This window comes from Sceloporus undulatus, chromosome 4, assembly GCF_019175285.1.
Source record: "Sceloporus undulatus isolate JIND9_A2432 ecotype Alabama chromosome 4, SceUnd_v1.1, whole genome shotgun sequence".
Lineage (NCBI taxonomy): Eukaryota > Metazoa > Chordata > Lepidosauria > Squamata > Phrynosomatidae > Sceloporus > Sceloporus undulatus.
The window spans coordinates 57,250,845-57,276,553 of NC_056525.1; the positions used below are offsets into that span (position 1 = coordinate 57,250,845).

Here is a 25,709-nt window from a genome sequence, read left to right on the forward strand (position 1 = left end):
TTCAACTGAACCTAAGACGTACCTTTGCTGTGTTGCAATCTGCAATGACATCAACTTTTGGGAGGAATCTGGGAAACTCCAAAGATGCTGGAAACAAACAAACACACACATGCACAAATGTTGAGTTTTAATCTTTCATCATTCCAAATCACACCACAGAACACAGCTATGAACAGTTTAGCCTTCCACAATTTGTCTCTGCTAGCTAGGGATGATGATGGAATACCAGACTGGGGAAGATTGCCATAGTGAGTAATAGGCAAAATTTGCTCTATTAAAGGAGTGAAATGTGGCATTCCCTGGAAAGCCCAGGGGGTGCACCCCCTCCCAGGATAGCAATGTTTACCAAGATTGAAATGTGATAACCCTACTGGCAGACCATAGGCTTATGACTTGCCTTCTGGTAGACAATGCTTTATCCGTGATTGGATAAGCCCATGTTGATTCGGCTGAGACAGTGTACACACCTTGCTCCCCCTTGCTAATTAGAAATCTCCTGAGTACACATTGGTCCCTGATTCCGCAAATTGCCTTCTGATGTACAGTGAGATAATGTAAAACCTAATGTAACCCTGATGTCAATAAAAGGAGCTGGCCAAGACCTGGCCAGCAGAAGAAGCTTTGCACCCCCATTCCTGTCTCTGCGTCTTTCTCTGCCGCGACAGTGAAATGCTGCAATTGTGGAGCTATAGTGACATCTAGTGCTTCTAATATGCAATTCAAAAATCTTGCTATCTATGTAAAGATGGAAAGATTGTAGGGGCAGCCATACTGGCCATAAAAGAAAATAATCAAGCAAAACTTCCCAACAAGATCCAAAATCCATCCTGTGTAGTACCTTTATTGTGCCAAACAAAGGGCATACAATACATTATACTAGCTTTCAAAACTTCACAGGCTTCTTCATTAGCTAGAGATGGTGAGAAATTCTCCCAAAATTCATACAGTTCAATCTCAACTTTCATGGGTATAATTTTTACAGATTTGATTATTTGCAAGTTTGTCATCAATAATTAAATTGGCATTTTTAAAAAAAAGTTTTATGGTCTACTGAAGAAAATTGCAGATGACACGCATAGATTAGAAAATGTAAAGAAAACTAAAAATGTTTAGTAAATCATGAATGCATAAAAGAACAAGAGAATCTCTGCTTCTCCTTCCACCCTGTAGCTTTGCTCAGTGCAGGTCACCTCACTTGGCTGCTTACCTCCTCTCTGGCCGCATCTGGAACTACAAGTCCCAGCATGCTCTGTGATGGTACAATGGAAGTGGAGCTTTACTTAGGTTCCTTAGCCTATAGAGGTAGGAATATAGACTGAGTTAATGTATGAGGGGCCTAAAGATATTCTTGGTTTTTCCACTTCTATAGGGTCCTGCAACACTAACTCCCGCAAATGTGGAGGGCTGACTATACAGTATAGGGGAAATAAAGCAACACTAGTACAAAACACTTGCTTTCACTGTATGTGTTGTTGTTTTTTACCATCTCTGGCAGGTTAAGAAGTCTGTGAAGCTTTGAAATAAATAAATGTATACATGTTATGTCTCTAGGCTGGCCCAATAAGGAATTACAGCATGGAATTTGGATCTTGTCCTGGTTTCATTGTTGTATCTATCTCATGTTCATGGCACAAGCTACAAGGCAAAATCTTTCTTTTGCTCTTATAAAATTCCACAGGTACTTACACCAATACATTCCTACTGAGCTTCCAACAATAATACAACAAAACAAGATTCAGAAGCATGTGGGTTTTTTATTCCAAATTTCCCACTTGGACCTTAAACTGACATTTTAAAACAGAAGATAGATCTGGAGCTATCAGTAGATTACTGGATGTGCCTCCATGTTATTTCTGATATAAACCAACGCCAAGGCAATCCTATCATGGGGTTCTTAGCCAGATTTGTTCAGCAGGGGTTTGCCTTTGTCTTACCCTAAGGCTGAGAATGTGTGTCTTGCCCAAGGTCACCCTATGGGTTTCCATGACCAGGGGGTGGGATTTAAATTTTGGTTCTCCAGAGTCCTAGTCCAATACTCGTACTGTACTATTACATCACACTGTCTCTCTAGATTGCTGGATAATTTGCAGACAATCAGCAAGATATTTCTTTTCTGGGGGCCTAATTGACAGCAGCAGGAGGAGTAGCAGCAAGTATGCTCTGCCCCTTAGATTTGCAATAACTCAGTAAATTTAAACTTGTATAACTGTATCTGGACAGGTAAAACATGGAGTGCTTGCATCTCCACTTTTTAGAGTGCAGAATGGCTCCCAAACATGGCCTGAATTACCCATGCACCTTATTCTGCAAAAGTGCCTCATTAAAAGCAAACATTTGTTTTTGGCTACTGTGACACCACTCAGTTTCAGTAGTGCAGCAAAAGTGGCAACATTTCAAGAGACCCTTTAGGATTGAGGGGACTACCAATCAGGTCCAAGATAAGACCATGTTGAAGGGAAACAGGACCCCACTGCCAAAGATATACTCTATCTCTGCCTACAGTAATTGGCTCCATCCGAGATCTGCCTGCTTACCTGACTGCCATCCTCTGCAGCCTCTCCTCCCAAGTTTGTACCTAGCTCTCTTTGGTGGGACTTTGGACTATTACTATGCTTGTAGCACCTTTAAGATTACCTGTGCAAAGAGGTTGTAGCATAAGCTTTAGTCAAACCAAACTAAACTATATACCCATGATGGTGAACCTATGGCATGTGTGTCAGAGATGGCATGCAACGCCATTTCGCCTGGCACCCAGTGGAGAGAAGGTGGAACACGTATGAATGCCTGTTCCTACCCCTCCCAGACTTTTCCTGGCCTCCAGCTGCCTCACCAGAGGCAGCTGGAAGCCAGGAAAGGCACGGGGAGAAAGGTGCAGGGGAGAAGGAGGAACAGGCATGTGCCAGTTCCTCCTCTTCCCAGACCTTTCCTGGCCTCTGTCTGCCTTTCCGGAGATAGCTGGAGGTCAGGAAAGGTGCAGGGGGAGAAGTCCCACCCTAGATGTTTTGCCCTCAGATAGCAGGAGTCCTACCCCTGGAGGGCAGAAGTCCTGCCCCTAGCACCAGGTAACACCTGGTACCAGAAAAATGTTTAGATGGTGCACTCCATATTTTTAGATCCCTCTTGAAAGTTTGGGTTTAAATAAAAAAAAACCTTTTATAGAGGGATACCTGGGTGGATGTTCCCACGTGAAGCTTTACTAAGCACATTTAACCCAAGTAGTAAATATCTTAGATACAAGGACATTACAATGCAGGGACAAGATAAGGGAGGTATTGAATTAAAAGACATACTGTCTATTCAGTGTATTGACAGTTTCATCAATTGGTTTCATTATTATCAATTACAGGAGATATTTAAGGCAGACCAGAAAGAGTACAGGCTGTATTTCGTTAAAAACAAAATGGACAACTTGTTATTAACTGTCAAACCTAAACAAATAGCGATGCTGTATAAAGTCTTACGAGGAAGAAAATTAGAGGAGGAGATAGTGAAAGATCATATGTTGGCCTAGTCAAGAAACTTGGGCAAAGAAATCCCCTTAGAAAAATTGGGGAAAGCAAGAAAAATAACATATAAGTTCATTAAAAACCAAACAATGAGATAAAACTTCTTTAAGTTGGAGACTAGATGGTACCTGACCCTTGCCAGGCTTGCAAAGATCATTAGCTCTAACAACCCAATATGCTGGAAATATAACCAATGTTATGGCTCATGGCTTCACATGTGGTAGACATATCTGCTTGTAGCAACATTTTGGGAAAAGCTACATGTCACACTATGTGAAATTATGTAAGTTTCTTTTGATTGCACACCAGAAGTGTATCTTCTGAATATGATCCAGGATATACAAATAATAAACCAAAAAAGATTATGGAAAATTATGCTACATATTGTTACAAATGCTAGAATCTTAATGGCTAGCAAATAGAAACATGCAGATATGCCTAGTATAGATGACTGGATAAATAAAATGATTGAGACATCGGAAATGGATAAAATGAAGAGCAAAACAGAGGGAGAGTATGATAATGAGATTAATGATGACTGGAAATTAATGGTTAATTACTGTGAGAATATTTGGAATAGATAATTTTGTCTTCATCTTATATTATTTACTTTCCCCCTTCTTTTAATTGTTTCTCTGCTGAATATTTGAACATTCTGAGTAATATATTTATTTGGGATCATTTGAGAAGAAAAGGAAAGTTTTGAGAAATGGATATGCACATTTTAATAGTAAGTTGAAGATGTTACATAACAAAATTACTCAGCATAATGACGATAAACTTTGAAGTACTGTAAATACACACACACACACACAGACACACTATGCCATACTGAATGAACTCTATAAATCACATGGGCGATAATGGGAATTAGGAACAGATTGTTTCATATATTGTTTTCATTTATTGTTATCCGTAATAAAAAAAAATTAAAAATGCATTTGGACATTTTATAAAATCTTCCACATGGGTGATTGCTCTGGGATAATATTAGATCCTGTGTTGTAAGAATAAGTCCATAACATAAATGTTTCCTGATGCAGCAAAAGCCCATAGTTAGCATGCATTAATTATAACCAACTGCAAGCACGCAGAAGATGAATGTGACAGTTACTGTACTCACGATCTCTGTAACTGAAACCGACTGGCTCCTCAGGTTCTATGCTCATCATGATGAGAGGACAGTTTTCCGTGGTTTTTGGGAAATGGCAAACTTGCAGGTCGGGCTTCAGTTCATATGCGTGACCCTCAAAGAAATATTCTTGGTAACAGGGAGCTGTATTTGTTTGCTTAAAGACTTCTTCTAAAAATTTGGTGGCTCTGTATAAGACATAACAGAAGGAATGTGAATCACTCTTTGCATATACAAGGAATCTGTATCCCTTCTGCATCCAAGCTCAGACCTGCACTCTCTCTTGAATTGTCCTCTTAGGGAAATCTCTCAGGCCGCACCTTCTAGAAACTAATTAAAATGTTGCTGTGGCCAGACTTCTGACTGGAGCTGATTACTGGGAACACATACTGGTAAGTCTCATATTGCAACAATTTCACCAGTTACTGGCCCCTTTCTGGGCAGAATTCAAAGTGATGAAGGTGACATTTAAAATCTTTTATAGCTTAGGTCCTAACTATCAGAAAGACCATATCTCCTTCTATAAGTCTGACCAACCTTTAAGGTCTGCAGAGAAAGGCTTTCTTTCTGTCCCACTACCATCTAATTTACATTTGGTGAGAATGAGGGAGAAGGCCTTCTCAGTGGCTGCTCCCAATTTGTTGAATTCCCTCTCACAGAAGGCTCAACTGGCTTCTCGTCTATTCTCTTTCTACTAGCAGGCAAAGACGTTTTTATTTAGTCAGTTCTCTGGTTTTTAAGTTACTGAGGATTTTTTCATGAGGTATTTTTAATCTTTTTACTATGATTTAATGTGTTTTCAACTATTCTAATTTAGTATTTGTGAATGAAACTGTTTCTTTAATGCTTTTTCAACATTTGCATCAAATAGATTTTTAGTTTACTTTTTTCTTAATTTAATGTGAGTTGCCTTGGATCCTGTCCTGGGAGAAAGCCAGGATATTTATTAAATAAATAAATGCTTCAGCAAATAGTCAAGAGGAAGTTGGTAACTCCTGTTTTTAACTGACTTCAGGTGCTCATATAATTATGGTTTTCCATTTACACTGTTAATCATGGATTCTTATTGTTCATCTTATTTAATTGTAGACCTCTCCTTTTAAAAAAAAGTATCAGAAAGTGACAGTGCTGTTTCACACTCTAAGGGCCAAACAGACTACAAGGTAGGATATATATAAGCAGCTGTATGTTTTTTAAAATTATTTTACAACTAGCTTGGTAACATGTAATAAAGCCTGAGAACTGGATGCAACTATCACCCTCTCTGATCCAAGCAACGACCCTTACGTGTTATAGGGATGGATGTAGACATGGAACATGATGGCTTGTGACAATGAAAATACATGGATGATGGTTCTATGTAGGATGTCATTGGTTTCAGCAAAAAACTGATCAAAGCTCCAGCATTCCTCTTGATCAGCTTCTAGGATGTTTGCAAGGATGGGAACAAGTGGTGTCTTCAGTCCTCTGTAGGGAAAACAACATAGATGTTATTTCTATGAAATCCCACTAAGTGAAAGGCTGTGTCTGAATAGCAAAATCTAAATGCTCATTTGCGAAGTCTCTTTGCTTATTTGCAGTGTATATTGCAGCAAGTGGCATGCTGACTCTTACATTTTCCACAACAGGATTTTATCTTAAGAATTCCATGTTAGTTGATCATGCTGCCCTATGTGCATGGGTATGTGAGACATATTATTAAATTCATTTGGAATACAACTTGGGAGGATTTTTTTTTCTGGCCAAGATGTTAATGTAATGGCCACAGTGACTGATCTGAAGACAATCCCGCCCCTCTTTTTATGTCAAGGTCCTGACATGAAATGCATCACTAATCAGGCATCACTAATCAGTTCAAAAAAAGTGACGTCCTGGCATCACTTATCAGTCCAAAAAGAGTGATCATAGAGTGATCAAAGGAGTCACAGACAGAATAGGGAAACTGGTGAGGAAACACAACCTCCAGACGATCTACAAATCAACCAAGAAATTCCAGCAAATGCTGTGCTCAGCAAAGGACAGAAGAGACTCTCTCACATTCGCAGGAGTTTACCGCATACAATATAGCTGCAGAGAAGTCTACATAGGGACCACCAAACACAGGGTTCAAACACAAATCAAAGAACACGAGACATACTGCAGACTGGGTCAGTCAGAAAAATCAGCAGTAGCAGAACATGTTATAAACCATGCTGGGCATAAAATGCTGTTTGAAAACACTGAAATTCTGGACCATGCTGACAACTATCAGGTCAGAATGCACAGGGAAGCCATTGAAATCCATAAACACCTGGACAATTTCAACAGGAAAGAAGAAACTCTTAAAGTGAATGAAGTTTGGCTACCAGTCCTGAAAAACAGCAAAATCAAGACTCAGCACATGGAAATGAAAACCACCCAGGGTGAGAGGGACTCCCAGCAGACAATGGATCAATAAGTAAATGGACACCCTGTAGGCCTTCTCATTCAACAAGAGAACAATACATAGATAAACATGCAAATCACCTCCTCTCAACCAACAGTATATATACCCTACTCTGTTCCATGCCAAGATTCTCTGAAGATGCCACACACAGCTGCTGGTGAAACATGAGGAATAAACTCTTTTAGAACACAGTCTCATAGCCTGAAAAACCCACAAAAACTATATTGACCCTATTATAAATGGGAAAATGCTACAGAAACAGTGACACTTCTGTTTCATTAATATGCTTGCTGGAATGTTTCCACAACACAGTCTTGCTCACACACACCAACAAGCTTGCTCCATCCTCAATCTGACATCTTCCACCGCTTACCTTTTTCTTCCCCAGGCTAAACATACCAAGCTCCCTAAACTCTCCTCATAGAGAATGCTTTTCAGAGTAGCTGCATCTCACTGCATTGTTAAGAACATGAGTACTATTTGAATGATTTGAACGGATACTAAGTGAACAGATATCGTAGCACTGAGAGAAAGAAGGTTGTAGTATGAGTTTTTGTAGACTGTCTATGAAAGCTCAGGCTGCTACCATCTTTTTCTCTATCTCAAAGGCACTATAATATTCCTTTGCATACTTCACAGTGTGTAGTTAGATTATACAATTTGCCAGCCTCAGAGGCTTCATGTCCTTCTCTAGGCTTTCCAGACACATCTCACTTTCCACTTCTGGAAACAGGATAATATTTTCCAGATTAACCCTTTAGTCTTACCCAACTAGATCCCTCTTATCTTTTTAGGCCAGGATCCCTTTGTGTCAAACTGCTCATGCAATGGATCTACAAACTCATTACACAAGTGGATGTTGTGCTTCCTTGATGACAACTACCACTTAAACAATGCCAAAAACAAGCAATCCAGCATACAACCATGCCACTAGGGCTTTGTGCTCTGCCAGTGATCAAGGGGATCCTGACCCTGAAATCTGTCCTCTAGATATATCCATATATACACCTACATGGAGAAAATAAGCCAGAGGGGCCAACAGAAAGATGTGTTGTACAATCCCATGTATGCTTAATTGGAAATAGGTTCCAACTTGTTCAATGCCATTTATTCTCTGCCAATAGATTTAGAATCTAGGTTGGAAAATTAGTACAAAAGGGTCAACAGTGTAGTTAACAGTTGAGTGAGCTCAATATGTTTCTCTGTGAAAACTCACAAACTCTTCTTAACCTGTTTCTACTAAGTTTCCCATCACTGATCTGAGTGGCTCAAAAATTGTCTTTCAAAGTAAGGAAAAGATTGTCTAAAGCAGTGGTTCCCAACCTGTGGGTCAGGACCCATTTGGGGGTCAAACAACCCTTTCATAGGGGTCACCTAAGACCATCCAAAAACACATATTTGCATATAGCAATGAAAATAATTTTATGGCTGGGGGACACCACAACATGAGGAACAATATTAAGGGGTCGCGGCATTAGGAAGGTTGAGAACCACTGGTCTAAAGCTTTTGGTCATCAGCATTTTCTGTCCGTTACTACCCACAGAGAAAGCTGGCATGTGATTGGTAGCTCATATGTCCATACGATGGCCCCATTCTCCTGCTCCTGGATACCTGCTATAGCTCCAGTAGGTTTCTCAGTTGTTATTTTGTACCTGTAAAATGGAAGAAAGATGGAATCTTAGGAAATCACAGACAAGAGGAACAGAACCTCCACTCATGAACAGATTTATTGTACTCTCTCTCTCTGTCTCCCTCTCTCTCCTATGATTATAGAAGACTAGTGAGAGATAAAGAAATAAAGAAGCAAGTCAAGAACATAAATATATACATACATGATTTCCTTGTTCCTGCGAGGTCCTCCAAAAGGGATAAATGGGAGGCTACCTGTAGCTGCATGGTAAAAAGTAACCCCAATGCTCCACAGATCTACAGTTACCCCATAAGTCTTCTGCTGGGGCTTCTTTAGCACTGCTCGCTTATACATGTCTGGGTGCTGTAAATTATAAAAAAAGGAATGAAAGGTAATATATGGTTTTGATTTTTACCCATGTCCCACTTATTTAAATGTAAACCAGCATGGTGTAGAGGTCTGATAATTGGTCTATGACTCTGGAGACCAAGGTACAAATTCCCACTCAGCCACAGAGCCATGCTCTCTCAGCCTTAGATGAAGGCAAAGGCACACCTCTTCTGAACAAATCTTGTGCAGAAAATCCTGTGATTGGGTCACCCTAAGTCAGAAATGACTTGAAAGTACACAGCAACAATACTCATTGGAATAGTTAATTATTACTTTCCAAGAATCATACAAAACAATTATAAAATCATGACAAAATTAGGTCTGCAACATCCAGGTTTATTCCTTAACAAGTGAAAAAAGGAGCCCTCCCTCCCTCATTAATTCAACAGAAGGTTAAACATATGCACAAGTGCTTGTGAAAACAACAAATGCAAAGCATCATCTTAAGAGGAGCATTCTTCCTTCTCTCACACAGAAGATGAATGCTTTTTGTAAAACAAGGACTGGATACCTGTGACAATCCAGATATTGGTAGACTCCAACTCCCATAAGTTCAGTCAGCAGAGTCAAGAATGATAAAAGCTGTAGTCCAAATACATTTGAATGACCACAGGTTCTCCATCTGTTCTAAAATGATGCCAATACAGATGTACAACAATTATGCACAAAGCAGGTGCTTCTTTCTTCAGATGTATTGTTTACATCTGCATATAGAGTTATGCAATTTTAATAGGCAGCTTAAGGGTTGCTTAGAGAGAGCTAAGCTCCATCAGTAAGAAAATAGCAGTGCAGGGGTAGAGCTAGCAGCAAAGTGGCAGCAGACAGAAGAGGGATTTAGTGTTCCCAATTAAACTCTCATTGGAAAGTGGAACTGTAGGAGAGGTCTACAATTAAATAAAATGAACAATAAGAATCCATGATTAACTGATTCCCTTGTAGCAAGGTTCCATAATTCAGCTTTTCTCAGGTACAGATACTGTTGTAAAGGTGCAAATGCAAACTCAGATCAAACCATATTAACAAAAGGCAAAATGGCAGGACTTAGAGGTAGTATACAGCCATCATGGCATATAGCCACTAATAGCTTTATTCTCATGGTCTTATCTAAACCTCTCTTAAAACTTATCCCAGTTGACTGCAGACCTTGTAGCAGTGAATTCCAAAGTTTAACTAAGTTCTCATCTCTGACCAGAACTTACCAAAATTCTGGCTTAGTAGATCACTTGGCAAGATCATCCTCTAAAATTTCCAAGAATGCAGAAGAGAAACAGGATTTCAGAAGAAAGGAAACAATTTGCCAGTTGAATTAAACCAACCACATTCCTCTACTCTCTCCAAAAAAAACCAACAAGATTTAGAAGTCCAAAACACACTTCAGAAATAATCCAGTTTAAGACCACTTTAACTGCCCTGGCTCAGTGCATGGGAATCTTGGGAAGTGTAGTTAATTGTGGCACCAGAGCTCTCTGCCAGACAAGGCTAAATATCTCACAGAACTATAGTTCCCAGAATTCCCAAGCACTGAGCCAGAGCAGTAAAAGCGGTCTCTACTTGGATTATTTCTGCAGTGTGCTTTGGACCTCTGTGTTAGAAAGATTATTCCTCCCCCACCCCCCAGAGGTATAGTCTTACATAGTCTCCCTCCTTGGAGGTCTTCAAACAGAGGCTGGATGGCCATCTGTCAGGGATGCTTTGATTTGGATTTCCTGCATGGCAGGGGGTTGGACTGGATGGCCCTTGTGGTCTCTTCCAACTCTACTATTCTATGATTCTATGAGTTGTCTTTTTTAATTAAAAGGAATGTTATTGCACTTTACTTACCAGGTATTCTTCTGTCCCATAAACTGATTCAAATTTTTCATCATCGTCCAGTTCTCGGGCAGCCCCAAAATCACACAGTTTGTATATACTCTGCCTATCTTCTCCAGTTAGCCGCATTATGTTTCCTGGTTTGATATCTCTGTGAACAATCCCATTCTCACGAAGATGGTTCATTCCAGATACTAGATTGGGAAGGGAAGAAATGGATGATGATTCTTTCTTTATTTCTCTCTTAAAAAACAACAACAAGACACTAATATGGATGAGTATTTTGTAGATGAACAACAAGGGTATCTGCCTTGGGTTTTTTCCCATTCAGTGAAGACAACCTGGACTGACTGACAATCTGCTCCACAGAACAGCATTCTGGACAGGTGAGGGGCAAAATAAACATGTCACCAGTGGAAGCTTCTCCCACTCTCCCTCTCCACTGCAAGTAGCTGGTGCATGTGTAATTCTGATCAAATGAGAGCCTAAACATCTGGTAACTAGATTATCTGAAGACTAGATTATTTGACTAGAATATTATTGGTATCCCCACAAGGCCCTAAAACGTAGGGGCTGAGGCCCTATGACTGGCCATAGAAGCTAGGCTCATATATTTGCAGGAAAACTCTATTATGCTGGTGGAAGATAATCTCTTCTGTGATGGCCCTGTCGTTATGGAATGCCCTATTTAGGATTTACAGGGTACACTTGATTCCCTACCTGTTTTTAAGGTGCTGTTGTTTTATCCTGCCTTTAACTCAATATTTTCTTTTATAATTGGACTGCGCCTGTAAAATGTAAAATATTGCTATGCCACCTTCTGAAGCAAAGCCTTCCCAAAATAATTTACAGTAAGAATTGGAAACAATAAAATACAGTTATTTACACCAATATAAATTGTTTAAAACCACAACCACAGTATTTTTTTAATAAAAAGCTCACAGTATTGAACAAGAATGGAGGATAGGTAGTCCTCCAGATGTTGTTGGACTACAACCAGCCTTAGCTAGGACAGGTGACAGTGGGAACTGATGGGAATTATGGTCCCACAACATCTGGGAACAGACACTGCCCAAATGAGGCCTCACCTGTGCAGAAAATAGGGGGACTATTACTTCCCTTGACTTGGAAACTATGGTTGTATTAATGCAGGCTAAGATAGCATTTGCCTTCTTTGCTGCAGCATCACACTATTATAATTATGGATCAATCTGATGTTGTTTCCATCTATACCAAATTTAGTCAGTTTGCTAATCAAAATATAATGAGGAACCTTATCAAATGCTTTATCTAGATAAACAACATTGGCGGCATTCCCACCATCTACTAACTAGTAACCTAATTTAAAAAAAGAGATCAAGTTAGTTTGGCAGGACTTGTTCTGGACAAACCCATGCTGGCTCCAACTAATCACTACATTCTCATCAAGATACTTGCAAACAGAGTCATGTATAGTCCATACTATTTTTTTCTGGTGTTGAGGTCAGGTACTGGCTTGTACTTTCCTGGATCTTCTTTTCTGCCTTTTTTGAAGAGAAGGACAATTTTTGCTCATCTCTGGTTCTCAGGCACTTCACCCATTCCCCAAGATTTCGCAAAAATGATGGCAAATACCCAGATTGTTGGGGGCAATTACCTTACAGTTGTAAACCACTTAGACACTGCTAGTTCGGTATGAAGCAGTATATAAATGAAGCTGTTTGTTTTTGTGAGTATGTCAGCATGTTCCTTCAATATTCTGGAATGCAGTTCATTTGGCCCTGTAGATGTGAACTGATTTAAGGTTAATTAAGTAATTCCTATTTAATTCATTATCAATCTTGATTTGCAACCGAGATTACTTGCCAAGGTGTCTGCTGATGCATGAAAGCGCATAGTCCTCTATTTTTAGGGAAACTGAAGCAAAATAGGTCTTGAACAGTTCTGTGTTTTCATTATGATCTGTTAGCATTTTAGCATCCTAGATGAGCAGTGGCCCCACCATTTCCTTCACCATTCTCTTCCATATTTGAAAAAACAAAACCTTTTTGTTGCTCCTTGTTCATCTAGCCAATCTCTGCTTACTTTGAGCTTTAGCCCTCTTTACACTATTCCTGTAAGCTTGGGCTACATATCTGTATTCCTCCTTGGTGATTTGTTCCTTCTTTTTTTATACAATACATGCTCTTTTTTCTTTTCATTTCCTCCTCAAGTTTACTGTACAATCACACTGACTTTTTCAGATATTTCCTATTTTTCTTATTCCATGGAATTGTTCATCACTGTGCTTTTAGTAGTTCCTTCTTCACCAAATCCCACCATTTTTCTTTAGCATCTCTAGCCACGGGATTCTGTCCAATATTTCCCTGAGCTTGATAAACTCAGCTTTCCCAAATCCAAAGTTTGGGCTTGACTATACTCTTCTTTGGCCTCTTCCACAGTCATAATTCTAGCATTACATGGTCACTCCCCACTAAAGTACCAACCACTTTGATTCCAGTGACCAACTCTTCCTTATTGGTTAAGATCAAGTGCAAGATTGCTGATCCCCTTGCTGATCCTTCCTCCACCTTTTGAAACAGGAAATTATCTGCAAGGCACATCTGAAATTTGTTGGAAAGCCTATGCTTAGCAGAGCTAGCTTCCTAGCAGATATCGGGATGACTAGTCCCCCATAATTGGAGGTGACATCATGAGTTTCTGCACTGGGATAACACCAACCCTATGATGCCACTGTTGACTGTGCATGCCTCAGAAACTGAGCTCCAAAGTCTGATGAACCAGTTATATAGCGCTAGTGGCTACTAGCTCAGCCCCAAGCAAGTTAGTCACTCAGCAGAAGCCCTGCTACCTTATAACATATGCCCAGGGAAAGCATATGGCCAAAACGAACAAAGCTCCCACACAAGCCTTAAAAAACCATAGTCAAAGAATTAAGGATGACCCCTAAAACACAGTTCACCTTCTGCTCTCTCCTCAGAAACTGAGCTCCAAAGACTGAGGCAGCTAATATACATGCTATGGCTGCTAACATATAATAGTATAGTATAGTTGTTCATAGTCTGTGTTTGATATCAGTTATACTGAATTGCCTAGGCTCTTGTTGTTCTTTCTGTGTTCTGTATATTTCTCAGAATATTATGATTATTTATGATCATATTCACAGCTTTTTGATTTTCTGTTTGTAATCTTTCCCCCCCTTCTGGTTACCACTTAGTCACATTCTGTGTCTGTGAACTGGACTGGGGACAGGCAGAGTCCTACTTACATCATTAAATGTAGCTGCAACACTTACCCACACAGTGCAACACTATAAGGAACTCAGACTCTGATAAGCCAAAGGCATTTTCTGGCTCTTCTATCAGGCTCAGCAGGCTTCCACCTGAGCAGTACTCCATCACCAACACCTTCTGTTTGCTGATTTCCTGCATTTGGATTTAAGGCCAAAAATTAAATCCTATCTGTGGGGGCTAAATTGCTTACCTGATAGTGTAAAGTCAGTGACAGTATGTGCCATAGCTCCCAACATTTCTTCTTTTCACAACTGAAGCTAGCACGAATTCCCTGCAAACCTTGTGTTATGACAGGTATACCGGGTTGTGGGGGAGGGGAGAGAAAGTCCTAACAATGTGAGGGTTTGAGGATGTTTTACAAATTGGGAATGGCATGTGTGTGTGTTAATGCCCTTTCCCCTTCTGCTCTTTTTCTGCTGAAAATAACCCACTGCCAAAAGCTATAGAATGTTTTTTTTCCAATAGATAAAAGATGAGGATAGTAGGTGTTAAAGAGTAGCTGGGAATTGAAGGGTGGAAGAAAATGTGTGACTTGAGGAGGTAGTTCCTGTAAAATTAACTCTTCTACCCAGAAAAAGAACACAGTGAACAGAACAAAGACAAGAAATAGCGTCTGTAAGTAATGTTTAAAAAATAGCCTAAGCCCATTCCATATGATGTGGTTCACTGCACAAATCTTATTCCTTTTCCAAATTATGGAATACAGCAGGGGATTCATAAGGAAGCAAAGATGAGGCCATGGATGTTTATGGTCTGAAAACAGGTACACAGGCCAACAATATGAAGTGATATCGTAGGAAACCCAGGTGGATCAAAGCTGAAAAACATATCCTCATCAGAAGGTTTTTAAAAAAGCCTTCCTGGATATAACAGTTAAACTCCCTCAAGACAATACAATTTAAATCCCAATTCACATATCTCTGAGAGAAAGAAAAAAGATAGAGAGAGTCTGAGACTGATAAAAATGCACACAGAAAATCAGTTCATGATAAGGCAGACTCTTGGCTGCTTCACTGCCCAGGATTGCTGATAAGTGCAGAGGAAGCGAAGATTTTCAAGCCCACTAACTGCTTATTGCACTCAATCTGGAAACTTAGGTTGGTAATGAAAATGATGTCTCTGGCACTCATTCCTCATATTGACAAATCTGTACTTATTGGCCCTAAGGAGACTTCAAACCACAGGGTGCAGAGGTTGCTTATCCACAAATTAGGAGACAGAGGATATGCCTCTTATTTTTAATTACACTTTTTGTTTCCTTCATGACTGTCAATGCTCAACACACTATTTTTTTTTAGAAATAAATAATACCCAAACTATACATTCATGAAAATCACATGGTACAACTCTCCTGGGACAATAAGAACCAGTGGTGTAGTGGAGCCAAGGCTAACAAAATCAAAGGCCCAGAACTTTTTTCATTAACAGGGATTATGACATCATCTGCTACCAGCACTCCCCCCCCCCAATAATTTCCTTTTTCCTCTATGGGATTTGTAGTTTTGTGAAAAAAATTTTCTGCTTGAGAGCTGTAGTCTCATCTCCTGAACTAGACAACTAGAGCAGCGGTTCCCAACCTTTGGTCCTCCAAATGCTTTGGACTTTAGCTGCCATAATTCCTGACCGTTGCCAAGTTGGCTAGGGCTTCTGGGACCTGAAGTCCAAAAGAAATAGAAGACCAAAGGTTGGGAAACACTGCACTGGAGTTTTCTAGAGAACAATTCTAAGTACCTCACCAAACTAGAAATCCCAGGATTCGATTTAAGAGAGTCATAGTATAAAGTGTTATATATGTGTGGTATCGATACACTCTTGGAAATGTTTTGTTTCCTTTCAAGATTTTGGGAGATAAAATATTCAAGAAAATTTGAAATAATGGAACAGAAACCTATGTGTATATCTAAACATGGACATGTTTGTAAAGGGCTTGGAAGGGAAGGTGTTATTTTATAGGCTATCAAGGCCTATAAAAGGAGAAGTCTAAATGCTGTGCTCAAAAAAGAGTGTGTCAGTGTGGCATGGCAGAAAATAAATAAATATATTCTGTACATATAAATAAATATACTCGACATTATGTGGTTTGGAGAACATTTTATGTACCCAAATAAATGGTACTGCTGTGTGGACAACACATTACATATGGTGAAGGAGGGCCCATGCATACTTTGTGGATAAATAACAGAAATAAATAGGAGTTGGCAAAGGAAGTTTGGATGTCTTGCAGTGTGGATGCCTTTCATTATGCTGCTATTATCATGCCAACATTATCATATCAATCAGCTCTCATTTTAGAAAGAAAAGCAAACTTACTATCTCTTCCACAGCAAACAGTTTGACAATGTTTTGGTGGTTTAACTTTCTCAGCACCTCAAACTCTCTTATCTGTAGTTCCTGAGGTCTCGGGTAACTGGCATTGTTGAAGACCTTGACAGCAACTAGTTCCCCTGATATCTGGTAGGGGAAGGGAGGAAACAGAAATTATTAAAGATGTAAGAACCATTTTACAGTTTGCATGTAAACAAGAAGGGAGAAAACCACACATCTTTCAACATACATCTTTAAAAAAAATTTTTTTTATAGCAAACAGTATCTTGAATTTTTACATACAATTTTACATACATTTTTTTTACATATACTTGTGGGTTAAGACCAATGATTGAAACATACAAAATTTATATATCTACATCTATATATCCACATCAACTGAGCATGCTGAGGAGGCAAAAGCCTATCAAATAAAAAAAGTATATGCCTAATGGAAGATTATCAACAACAGTCTAGATCAGTGGTTCTCAACCTTCCTAGCGACCCTTTAATACAGTTCCTCATGTTGTGGTGACTCCTCAACTGATGGTCTTGGTTCATAAGACCATCAAAAATATGTGAAAGTTTTGTTCAGTCCCAAAGGGGTCGTGACCCACAGGTTGAGAACCTCTGGTCTAGATGATATTCCCTAGGGAAAGTGCTCCAAGCTTGAGAAAGCACAGTCTCATGTCACTGGAAAACATGCCTTAAATATCCATAAGAGGGAGAAAAGGGCCTCTTGGGAAGACCTGTCTCATGCAGTAGAAGATAGACCTTTAGGCAATGTGGTCTCGGGCCATTTAAAGGCTGTATAGGTCATGACCAGCACCTTGAATGAACCAGCCATCTGTTTCTTCATATAATTTTAGATACAACAGCACAAACTGGTCCCAAGGGGAAGTTGTGCTGCTGGTATGATCCAAGTTTGCAACATGAACCTAGGAATCAATGTCATACAAATGGCTCTCTATGTTGACCTGTTTTGGCTTCCTAACCAGGGCAATCCCACCTTCTAGTATCTCAATCTGCTGCGAGGGTCTGATCTACTCTGGGCTTTTGATTCTCAAATCTCCCTCTCTTTCACTAACCATATAGTAAGCATATATATCTGGACCTCTCATCTGCCTTACGTAGAGTAGTTTTGGTAAAAATGAAGTTGTCATTATTGCTTTTTAACCATAACTTCCAAGATCCCACAGCCAACATACCCAGTAGTCATGCTAGCTGGGGATTCTGGGAGATGTTGCTTCCTAAAGAAGATTTTCTCTAACTCTGATTTTATTTTCACTTTAGTTGCTTGACCTGCTCCCAGGGCTTCCCAACTAAGCAACATCTTCTCACCTTTTTACGTGCTTTGTACACACTGGCAGTGGCACCTTGACCCAGCAGATCTTCTCTTTTCCAGAGATAATTCTGTGTGCTTTGCATGGTCAGAAAGAAAATTGCCTGTCTACCAGCTGTAAGATAAATGGAAGCAGACAACAAATTTTAGTAGCAGACACCAGCCAAACCTGGTCAATTTTTCCATCACGTGAGTTAATTCTCTTTCCACTTATGAGAATGCTATGGGTGTGAATTACAACTTTAAAGCACTGCATCTCTGGAAGAAGCAAGGATGAATTACAGTATATACTTGTCTATAAGTCGAGAAATTTATGCCCAAAAATTGACCCCAAAATTCTGGGTTGACTTATATACTGGTCAATATGGTAATGCTGATAATGGTAGCAGCAAGGATGAAATACACCCCCCCCCCCCTTCCTCCTTGCTTTTCTTCCTTGCCTTGGAATGGGCTCCTGGATGCAAAGAGAATACAGGACAATTTTTATTTCTATAGGAGCAACAGTTGATCCAGTCACAAAAACACACACACACCCCCCAGTCAGCATACACACACACTTTCTCTCGCTCCTTGCCTTAGCTCCTTTTACATTTGACTCTTCACCCCTGCTGCCTCCTCATCCTCTGGGAACAGACAAGCCAGCCTATGGACAGGCCAGCAGTAAAGAGCATCTGTTTTGGGGAGAATCTACGGTAAAAGTAGTTTCTTTGAGGGATTAAGCGGGCAGAGGGTGCCTGTGACTGTTTAACCCCATTCCAAGGAAAAAATGGCAACAACTGGGGGTCTTTGGTGCTGCCTTGCTGTGGCAGAGAAACAGCCTCTGTCCACTGCCAGGGAAATGCTGAAAGCCACCATGGACCTGAAGAACCTCAAGGTTTTACCGTCTACTTATCCACGGGTCATACCAAAATAAATAACTTTGGCCCCAAAATGTGCCCTCAACTTATACATGAGATCGACTTATAGTTGAGTATATACAGTAATGACAGCAGTAACAATTTTCTCCTATGTTTTTAGAGAATTACATAACAAGATGGTTCTTCCAAAAAGATTATTTATTTTCAGATATTCCCTTGTTGAGGTTTCAGAAAAGGCCTTTTCTAATGTTATTTTTAATACTTATATCTCATGCCCAACAAAGTATCTCTAAGTGGCTTATAAAAATAAATATATGCATACAATAAAAGCAGAATACAATAGAAAAACCAACACCATAAAACCTAAAGAACCAACCAGAGAAAAGAAAATAACCTTAATACATCCACAGGTGGTAAAAACATGTAATATAATTTATTACAGAAAAAGACAGTCATCAGAATTAGGAGGAAAGCAAGTCTAAGTGGGGATCCAAAAGTTTCAAAGGCATTTATTAATCAGAAAATCTTGTCAGCAAAAATGTTCTTGGTTTTTTGACTGTAACAGACGCAAGTGGATAGTTAGAATAAGCATTTGTTGGAAATAGCCACTTCCCACTGAGACTCTTCCATTAAGTGAATTATTTCTTTTCACTGCAAATGGATTTTATATTTTTAAGGCCTATATCACATGTTAGCCTTACATGTTGGAGACCCACAATGTAGCCCATATTAGTTGTGACTAATTAAGTCCCATTACATGTATGAACTTTACAAAGGATTAACATTTAATTTAGCTTTAAAATTTGGTTGGTAATGGCTTCAGTCACTTGTTTGCAGCTTAGAAGACATTTTTATGCCTGTTGCCTGTAATTTTTATCAATGTCACTGTTTTGTATTTCTGTTTCTATGATTTTGTGTATACCATTCTGGGATCCATTCAGAAGTTTATAATTTTTGAAAAAAATGAAATAAATCAAATGTGGACTGAGAAGCATAATTCAAAGGGTTCTTGACACACAGATGATACAAAATTTGCTGGAGGCATCATAGGTATTGCCCTTTTGCAAGAAGGGTAAGCAAAGAGATTGCAAAACAGTTGGTTAAAGAGGAAACGCTTTGTTTCCTGCTTTAGGAAAAAAGTAAAATTCCCTAAATTGCAACAACTGATTGCCATGATTAAAATTTGCCTCACCAGTTCCTCCTTAATCTAGTAGCATTTCAGGGCCCTGTTTTACATTTTATTTTTAAGCAGACAGGCTTCTTAACACCTTTACCTTTACCTTCTTAACATTTTTACTGTTAAGCATTATTTGTGAACAATACTGAAAAGTATGAATGGTCTCAACTTACCAAACTTCTTTTTAATGGTTAGGGATGCAAATCTGGATCTAAAAGCACCTCCTGGGTTTAAATAAAAATCATTATGCAAGATTAGCATTGGTCACAGCCATGTGGTGGTGTACTACTGCTCTACCACACAGTTCTTCCTGAATGAACTGAAGTTTTCATGATACGTACATATTCAGGGGTAGCCCTGTTGGCCATGCAACAGTCCCCCACAACTAAGAAGGGAGTGGCCTCTGCCTGCATTGAGAACCCTCCAAACCAAATGCACTACAACAGAAACATCTGATCAGTGTTGCCAATTTCCGAGGAATTCCCTGGAATCCAGGGAATTTAATTAATTTCTTTCCGGGGATTTTGACTGAATAATAATAAATATTGGGGGATTTTGGTAAAACATTCCGGGGAATATCTTTTGAGGCTTGTTGGCAACACTGCATCTGCTACAACATGTAGACCTATGACTCTAACACTGCCACTTTTCTTCTCTGGTATGATTTTTGACATCTTTTGCTTGATCAAGAAGCCAGTAGATCTTTGAAAGCTTACATGATATATTTTGTGTATTTTGGCAACCCTATGAGTGAGACACCTCCCAGACCCCGTCCTCAACCACTCAGCACAGGTCCTCCAAGCTCAGGGCTATAGTTTCTTCAATTGAGTCTATCCATCTAGTTAGTATGTGGTCTTCCTCTCTTCCTACTTCTCTATAACTTTTCCGGCATTATCGACTTTTCTGTTGAATCATTCCTTCTCATGATGTGCCTGAAGTACAACAGTCTCAATTAGGGAGGGTTCAGGCTTGATCTGTTCTCTAGGACTATGGCCTGTTACAGACAGCCAAAATAAAGCTGCTTCGAGTCACAGTGGAGGTATGGTGTTTCAATGATGCATGCGTCCTAAGAGTCCAGAAGTCGCGCCAAAGCCATGCTCCAGCCCTAAAGACTGGAGTGTGGCTTTGGTGTGGCTTCTGGACTCTTAGGACGCATGCATCATTGAAACACCATACCTCCACTGTGACTCGAAGCAGCTTTATTTTGGCTGCCTGTAACAGGCCTATATTGTCTTTTTGGACATCGATTGTATTTTCAGCACTCTTCTCCAGAACCAAATCGAAAAGGAGTTGATCCTTCTTCCGTCAGCCTTCTACACTGTCTCGAATACTGTACAATGGCTTGGACTATCCTAACTTTAGCATTCAGCTTTATGTCTTTACACTTTATAATATTGTCTAGTTCCTTCATGTCTGCCCTTCCCAGTCCCAGTCTTTTCCCAGTTTCTTGACTGCAATCTCTATTCTGATCAATGACTGATTCACAGTAGGGCAACTCTTCGACTACACTCATCCCTCCATATTTGTGGCTTTGATATTTGCGGATTTGATTATTCATGGATTTGATTAATATGTTCCCTCTAGGAATATCTAGGTCCTCCAGCGCAACTCTTTGGTCAACTTTAACTAAAAGTCACACCGAAAGACCTAGAGATTCCTAAAGAGAATACTCTACTAGACATTTGTAGTTCCTCCAGTGCAGTCCTATGGCTAGTGTCTGTCATACGTTGACCACAGAGTTGCCCTAGAGGACCTAGAGATTCCTAGAGAGGTGTCCTCTCAGGTAAAAACACATTGTCTTTGTTATTTGCAGTTTTTCCATATTCATGGGGGTCTTGTGCCCCTAACCCTAGCTAATATATACCCCACTCTCTTCCATGCCAGCATTCTCTGAGGATGCTGACGAACCATCAGGAACAAACTCTTCTAGAACATGGCCACATAGCCCAAAAAACCCACAAAAGACTATAAAGTGTGGCAAGTTTTTTGCCACCGCCTTCCCGAGGCTGAGAGTGTCACTTGTCCAAGGGTCACCCAGTGGGTTTCATGGCCAGCCATGACCACCACAAGAGTGGTGGTACCTCTAGGACAAACGTATGCTCAGATCCTTGCAGCCAAATCGTCCCGGATATCCTTCCAACCTAACCAAGGCTGCATCCGCACTGGAGAATTAATCCAGTTTGGCACCACTTTACCGCCATGGCTCAATGTTATGGGATCCTGGGATCTCCAGTTTGTGGTGGTACCAGGATGACCAGATGTCATAACCACAAAGGATGACAAGGCACTGCAAAATGTAGGGCATTCATGCAAAAAATGTAGGACATGGCCAAACAAAAGCTAGACGCATCGATGATGAGACAGTGTGGCATAGTGGTATGAGCGTTGGAGTGTGACTCTGGAGACCAGGGTTCAATTCTCTGCTTAGCCATGGAAACCCACTGGGTGACCCTGGGCAAGTCACACTCTCTCAGCCTCAGAGGAGGGTAAAGGCACACTTGCCAAGAAAATCCCATGATAGGTTTGCCTTAAGGTCACCATAAATTAAAATAAATAAATAAACACAACAACGTGAAGGCACACAAACAACAACAACACTCATATATGTAGGTATATATAATCCATGCTTCTTAGCCCTGCTCAAAATGGAGGACTTTTTTGGAATGGGCAGAAAAGGCTGAAATGCTGAGGGATATGTCCTGGAAAAGGAGGAGCACCTCTGGCCACCCTGGAGCTCTCTCTGAGACAGAATATAGTCTCACATAAACTACATTCCCCAGAAACCCCCAGCCTTGAGCCCAGGGCAGTTAAAGCGGTCTCAAACTGGGCTTATTGTCCCTGCAGTCTGGAGGCAGCAGCCTCAGCCACTCACCTGAAAGAGGCCATGTCTCCCGAGGAGCTAAGCTGGCAAAGCAAGGAAGGGGCCAGGTCTGAGACTAGTCCCAACCTCTCTCTGCACAACAACAACAACAGCCACGGCTTCCTGCTCAGTTGCTCTCTTAAAGGGACATTTCTCTTTTCTCTCTGTCTCGTCCCTCCTCCCTCCATGCAGCTCAAATGCGCGGGAATGGCACGTTTAAGGTTTCCTTTGATTGCATCCACACTGGGGAAATAACCCGCTTTGGCCCCGCTTTAACTCTCTTCTGGCTCAAGGCTATGGAATTCTGGGAGCTGGAGTTTGTTGTCCTCCATTTTTCTTATATGTGTGTGTGTGTGTGTGTGTGTAAATATTTGTGTGTGTGCTTATATATATATATATATAAACCCACACAAACATACACACACACACACACACACACACAAATATGAGTGTTTTGAACTTTTACATGTCCTCCATTTTTCTTATTCATGTGTGTGTGTATGTGTGTGTCTATGGGAGTGTGGTGTGATCCATGATTCTTAGTTGCACTCAAAATGGAGGACATTTGGGAATCCCTCCTGGACAGAAAAGGTTGAAAGGGAGGGCAGGTCTTGGGGAAAGGAAGATGTCTGGTCACCCTAAAGAAAATGGAGGACATGGCCAAATAAAAGCTCAAAACACTCATATGTGTATATGTACTTGCTATTGCTATTGCTACTTGATGTATGTATGTATATACACAGACAGACAGACACACACACATATACACATATGAGTGTTCTGAGCTTTTATTTGGCCATGCCCTTCATTTTTCTTAGGGTAACCAGACGTCCTCCCAGATGTCCTCCATTTTGAGTGTGACTAAGAAGCATACACCCACACACCTATATATATATATATATATAAAAAAAATGAAGGACATTTGGGAATTCCTTCTGAACAGAAGGCTGAAACGGAGGGCAGGTCCTGGAAAAAGGAGGACGTCTGGTCACCCTGTCCAAGAAAAATGAAGAACATGCCCAAACACTCATGTGTACACACACACATATCCAATCTTCTTAGTCACACTCAAAATGGAGGCATCATAGCACTACAAGAATCCAGATGTCTAGCAGAATCATGCATGTAGATCTCAATCCAGTCCAAACAACATCAGAAAGCAGGAAGTATTTTGCATGTAGGGATAGGAAGATTCAGGAAGTAACTCCTAGTGTGTGAAAACTGACTTGTGGTGACAGCCCAGATTTGCAACATGGTAATCTTTGCTATGGGCTGGATAATGTCAAGAGACCTGAAATCTCATACGGCTTTGCTTTTCTGGCACACTGAAGCCAGAAGGGAATGAGACCAGGCTTGCTCAGCTAGTGCTCCACCTGCTCTTTGCTTGACAAGAAAGGAGCTTTCCACAGTCAGAGTGCCACTACTGAAAAGGCCTTTTCACAGCAATTGGCTCTGGGCTTCAAGGATACCAGTGAGAAGGAAAAGAAGGTTAGACTATAGACTTTTTCACACAGAGGAATGTATCACTGTCCCAGAAGAAGAAGAAGAAGAAGAAGAGGAGGAGGAGGAGGAGGAGGAGGGGATCCAAAAATGCATAGAAATTACATAGTAGCTTAGCACAGACAAACACTGCGTCCATCCAAAAGAGAAAGCAGTGCGAATGCGAATGAAATTATCACATGAGTACGTACCCATCAGCTTCTTGATTTCGAATTAGCATGTTTGTGCATGCGCAGGGAGGACAGGATCCTATGGCTGACAGTAATCCCATGCATTTCATGCTAACACAAATGCAAATTGATTGCAAATTCACAATGGAAAAGGATTTATAAATTTGATATTTTTCTGAATTCAGCTATTCCTGGGATGTCTCACGATTGTGTTTGGATTTCCTTCCTTTTGCGTGAGACATTGTTTGAATTTTTTTTTAAAAAAAAATTAATTCAAGGAGAGTTTTTGATTCCAAAACTTGTCCAAAAATTTCATTACCGGGTTCTATTCTTCATGGAATTTTCCTAGAGAGTCAAATTTAAGTAGACAAGTTAGCTTATCCATTTCTAATAAATCATAAACTTTCCAAATCCAATCTAAAATTGATGGGGTATGCTCTCCTTTCCAATATTTAGCGTAGGCCAATCTAGCGGCCGTTAACATATCAACTAAAATTTTCCCGAATTTCTTTTCTAGATCATGTTCAAACATTCCTAATAAAAAAGTTTTTGGTCTATATTCTAATTTTGTTTGTATAATCTCTTCGATAACATCTTGGATTACTTCCCAATATTGTTTTGCCTTTGGGCACATCCACCATAAATGAATTAAAGATCCTTTTCCCGCATTTCCAACATTGATCAGCAGCAGTTTTAAACATGTGAGCAATTTTTACCAGGGTCATATACCACCTGTGTTGCATCTTATGAAATTGTTCTCTAAGATCTGTATTTACAGTGTATTTCAGATGTTTTTTCCAGCATCGTTCCCAATCTTCTAGTGGAATACTCTCTCCACAATCATTTGCCCATTTTACCATACAATCTTTTATTGTTTCTGGTTCCATTTCTATCAACAATAATACCTTATATAGTTTGGAAAATCTTTTGCAAAATTATGTGAAATACCTTGGATGACCCCAGATTAACCTTTAGTTAACCCTCCAGTTTTCCTCATGTGATGAAGTCCTATGTGAGAAGAAGGTGAGGAGGGGAGAGAGGAATTAATGTGAAGGTGGAGGAGGAAGGGAGCAGATATTTAAAAAGAAGAAGTAGGAAAGGTTAATGGGTGGAGGAAGAATGAAGGGGAAAAGGAAGGAGAGAGTAAAGGAAAGGTAAAAGGATGAAAGGAGGAAAAAAACAAAGAGGTAATGAAGTGAAGTAGCATGAGAAGGATAGGAAAGGGCATGGAAGGTAATAGCTTGAAAAGATTAAAAATCAATTGAATTGTATACGTGAATGGTTACAGTGTGCCCATGTTATACGCAAGCGGCTTTTACGTGGCTTTCAGCTTA

General features: G+C 40.1%; 1 protein-coding gene across 3 annotated transcripts in view; it reads right to left on the bottom strand.

Moving 5' to 3' along the window:
• IKBKE (inhibitor of nuclear factor kappa B kinase subunit epsilon) overlaps positions 1 to 22,836 on the bottom strand; it is an 86,000-nt gene extending 63,164 nt beyond the window's left edge. For all 3 annotated transcript variants that reach the window (XR_006103507.1, XM_042463241.1, XM_042463242.1), the window contains exons 1-11: positions 22,718 to 22,836; positions 20,019 to 20,069; positions 17,811 to 17,926; positions 16,476 to 16,616; positions 14,168 to 14,297; positions 10,906 to 11,087; positions 8,897 to 9,057; positions 8,606 to 8,716; positions 5,926 to 6,105; positions 4,630 to 4,826; positions 23 to 87 (exon numbers count right to left, since the gene is read on the bottom strand). Coding sequence is in view for 2 of the 3 variants with exons in the window: in XM_042463241.1 (XP_042319175.1) it covers positions 23 to 87; positions 4,630 to 4,826; positions 5,926 to 6,105; positions 8,606 to 8,716; positions 8,897 to 9,057; positions 10,906 to 11,087; positions 14,168 to 14,297; positions 16,476 to 16,616; positions 17,811 to 17,897 (1,254 nt within the window). In the remaining variant the exon portion in view is untranslated. The remainder of the gene's footprint in view (positions 1 to 22; positions 88 to 4,629; positions 4,827 to 5,925; positions 6,106 to 8,605; positions 8,717 to 8,896; positions 9,058 to 10,905; positions 11,088 to 14,167; positions 14,298 to 16,475; positions 16,617 to 17,810; positions 17,927 to 20,018; positions 20,070 to 22,717) is intronic.
• Positions 22,837 to 25,709: the final 2,873 nt, after the last annotated feature.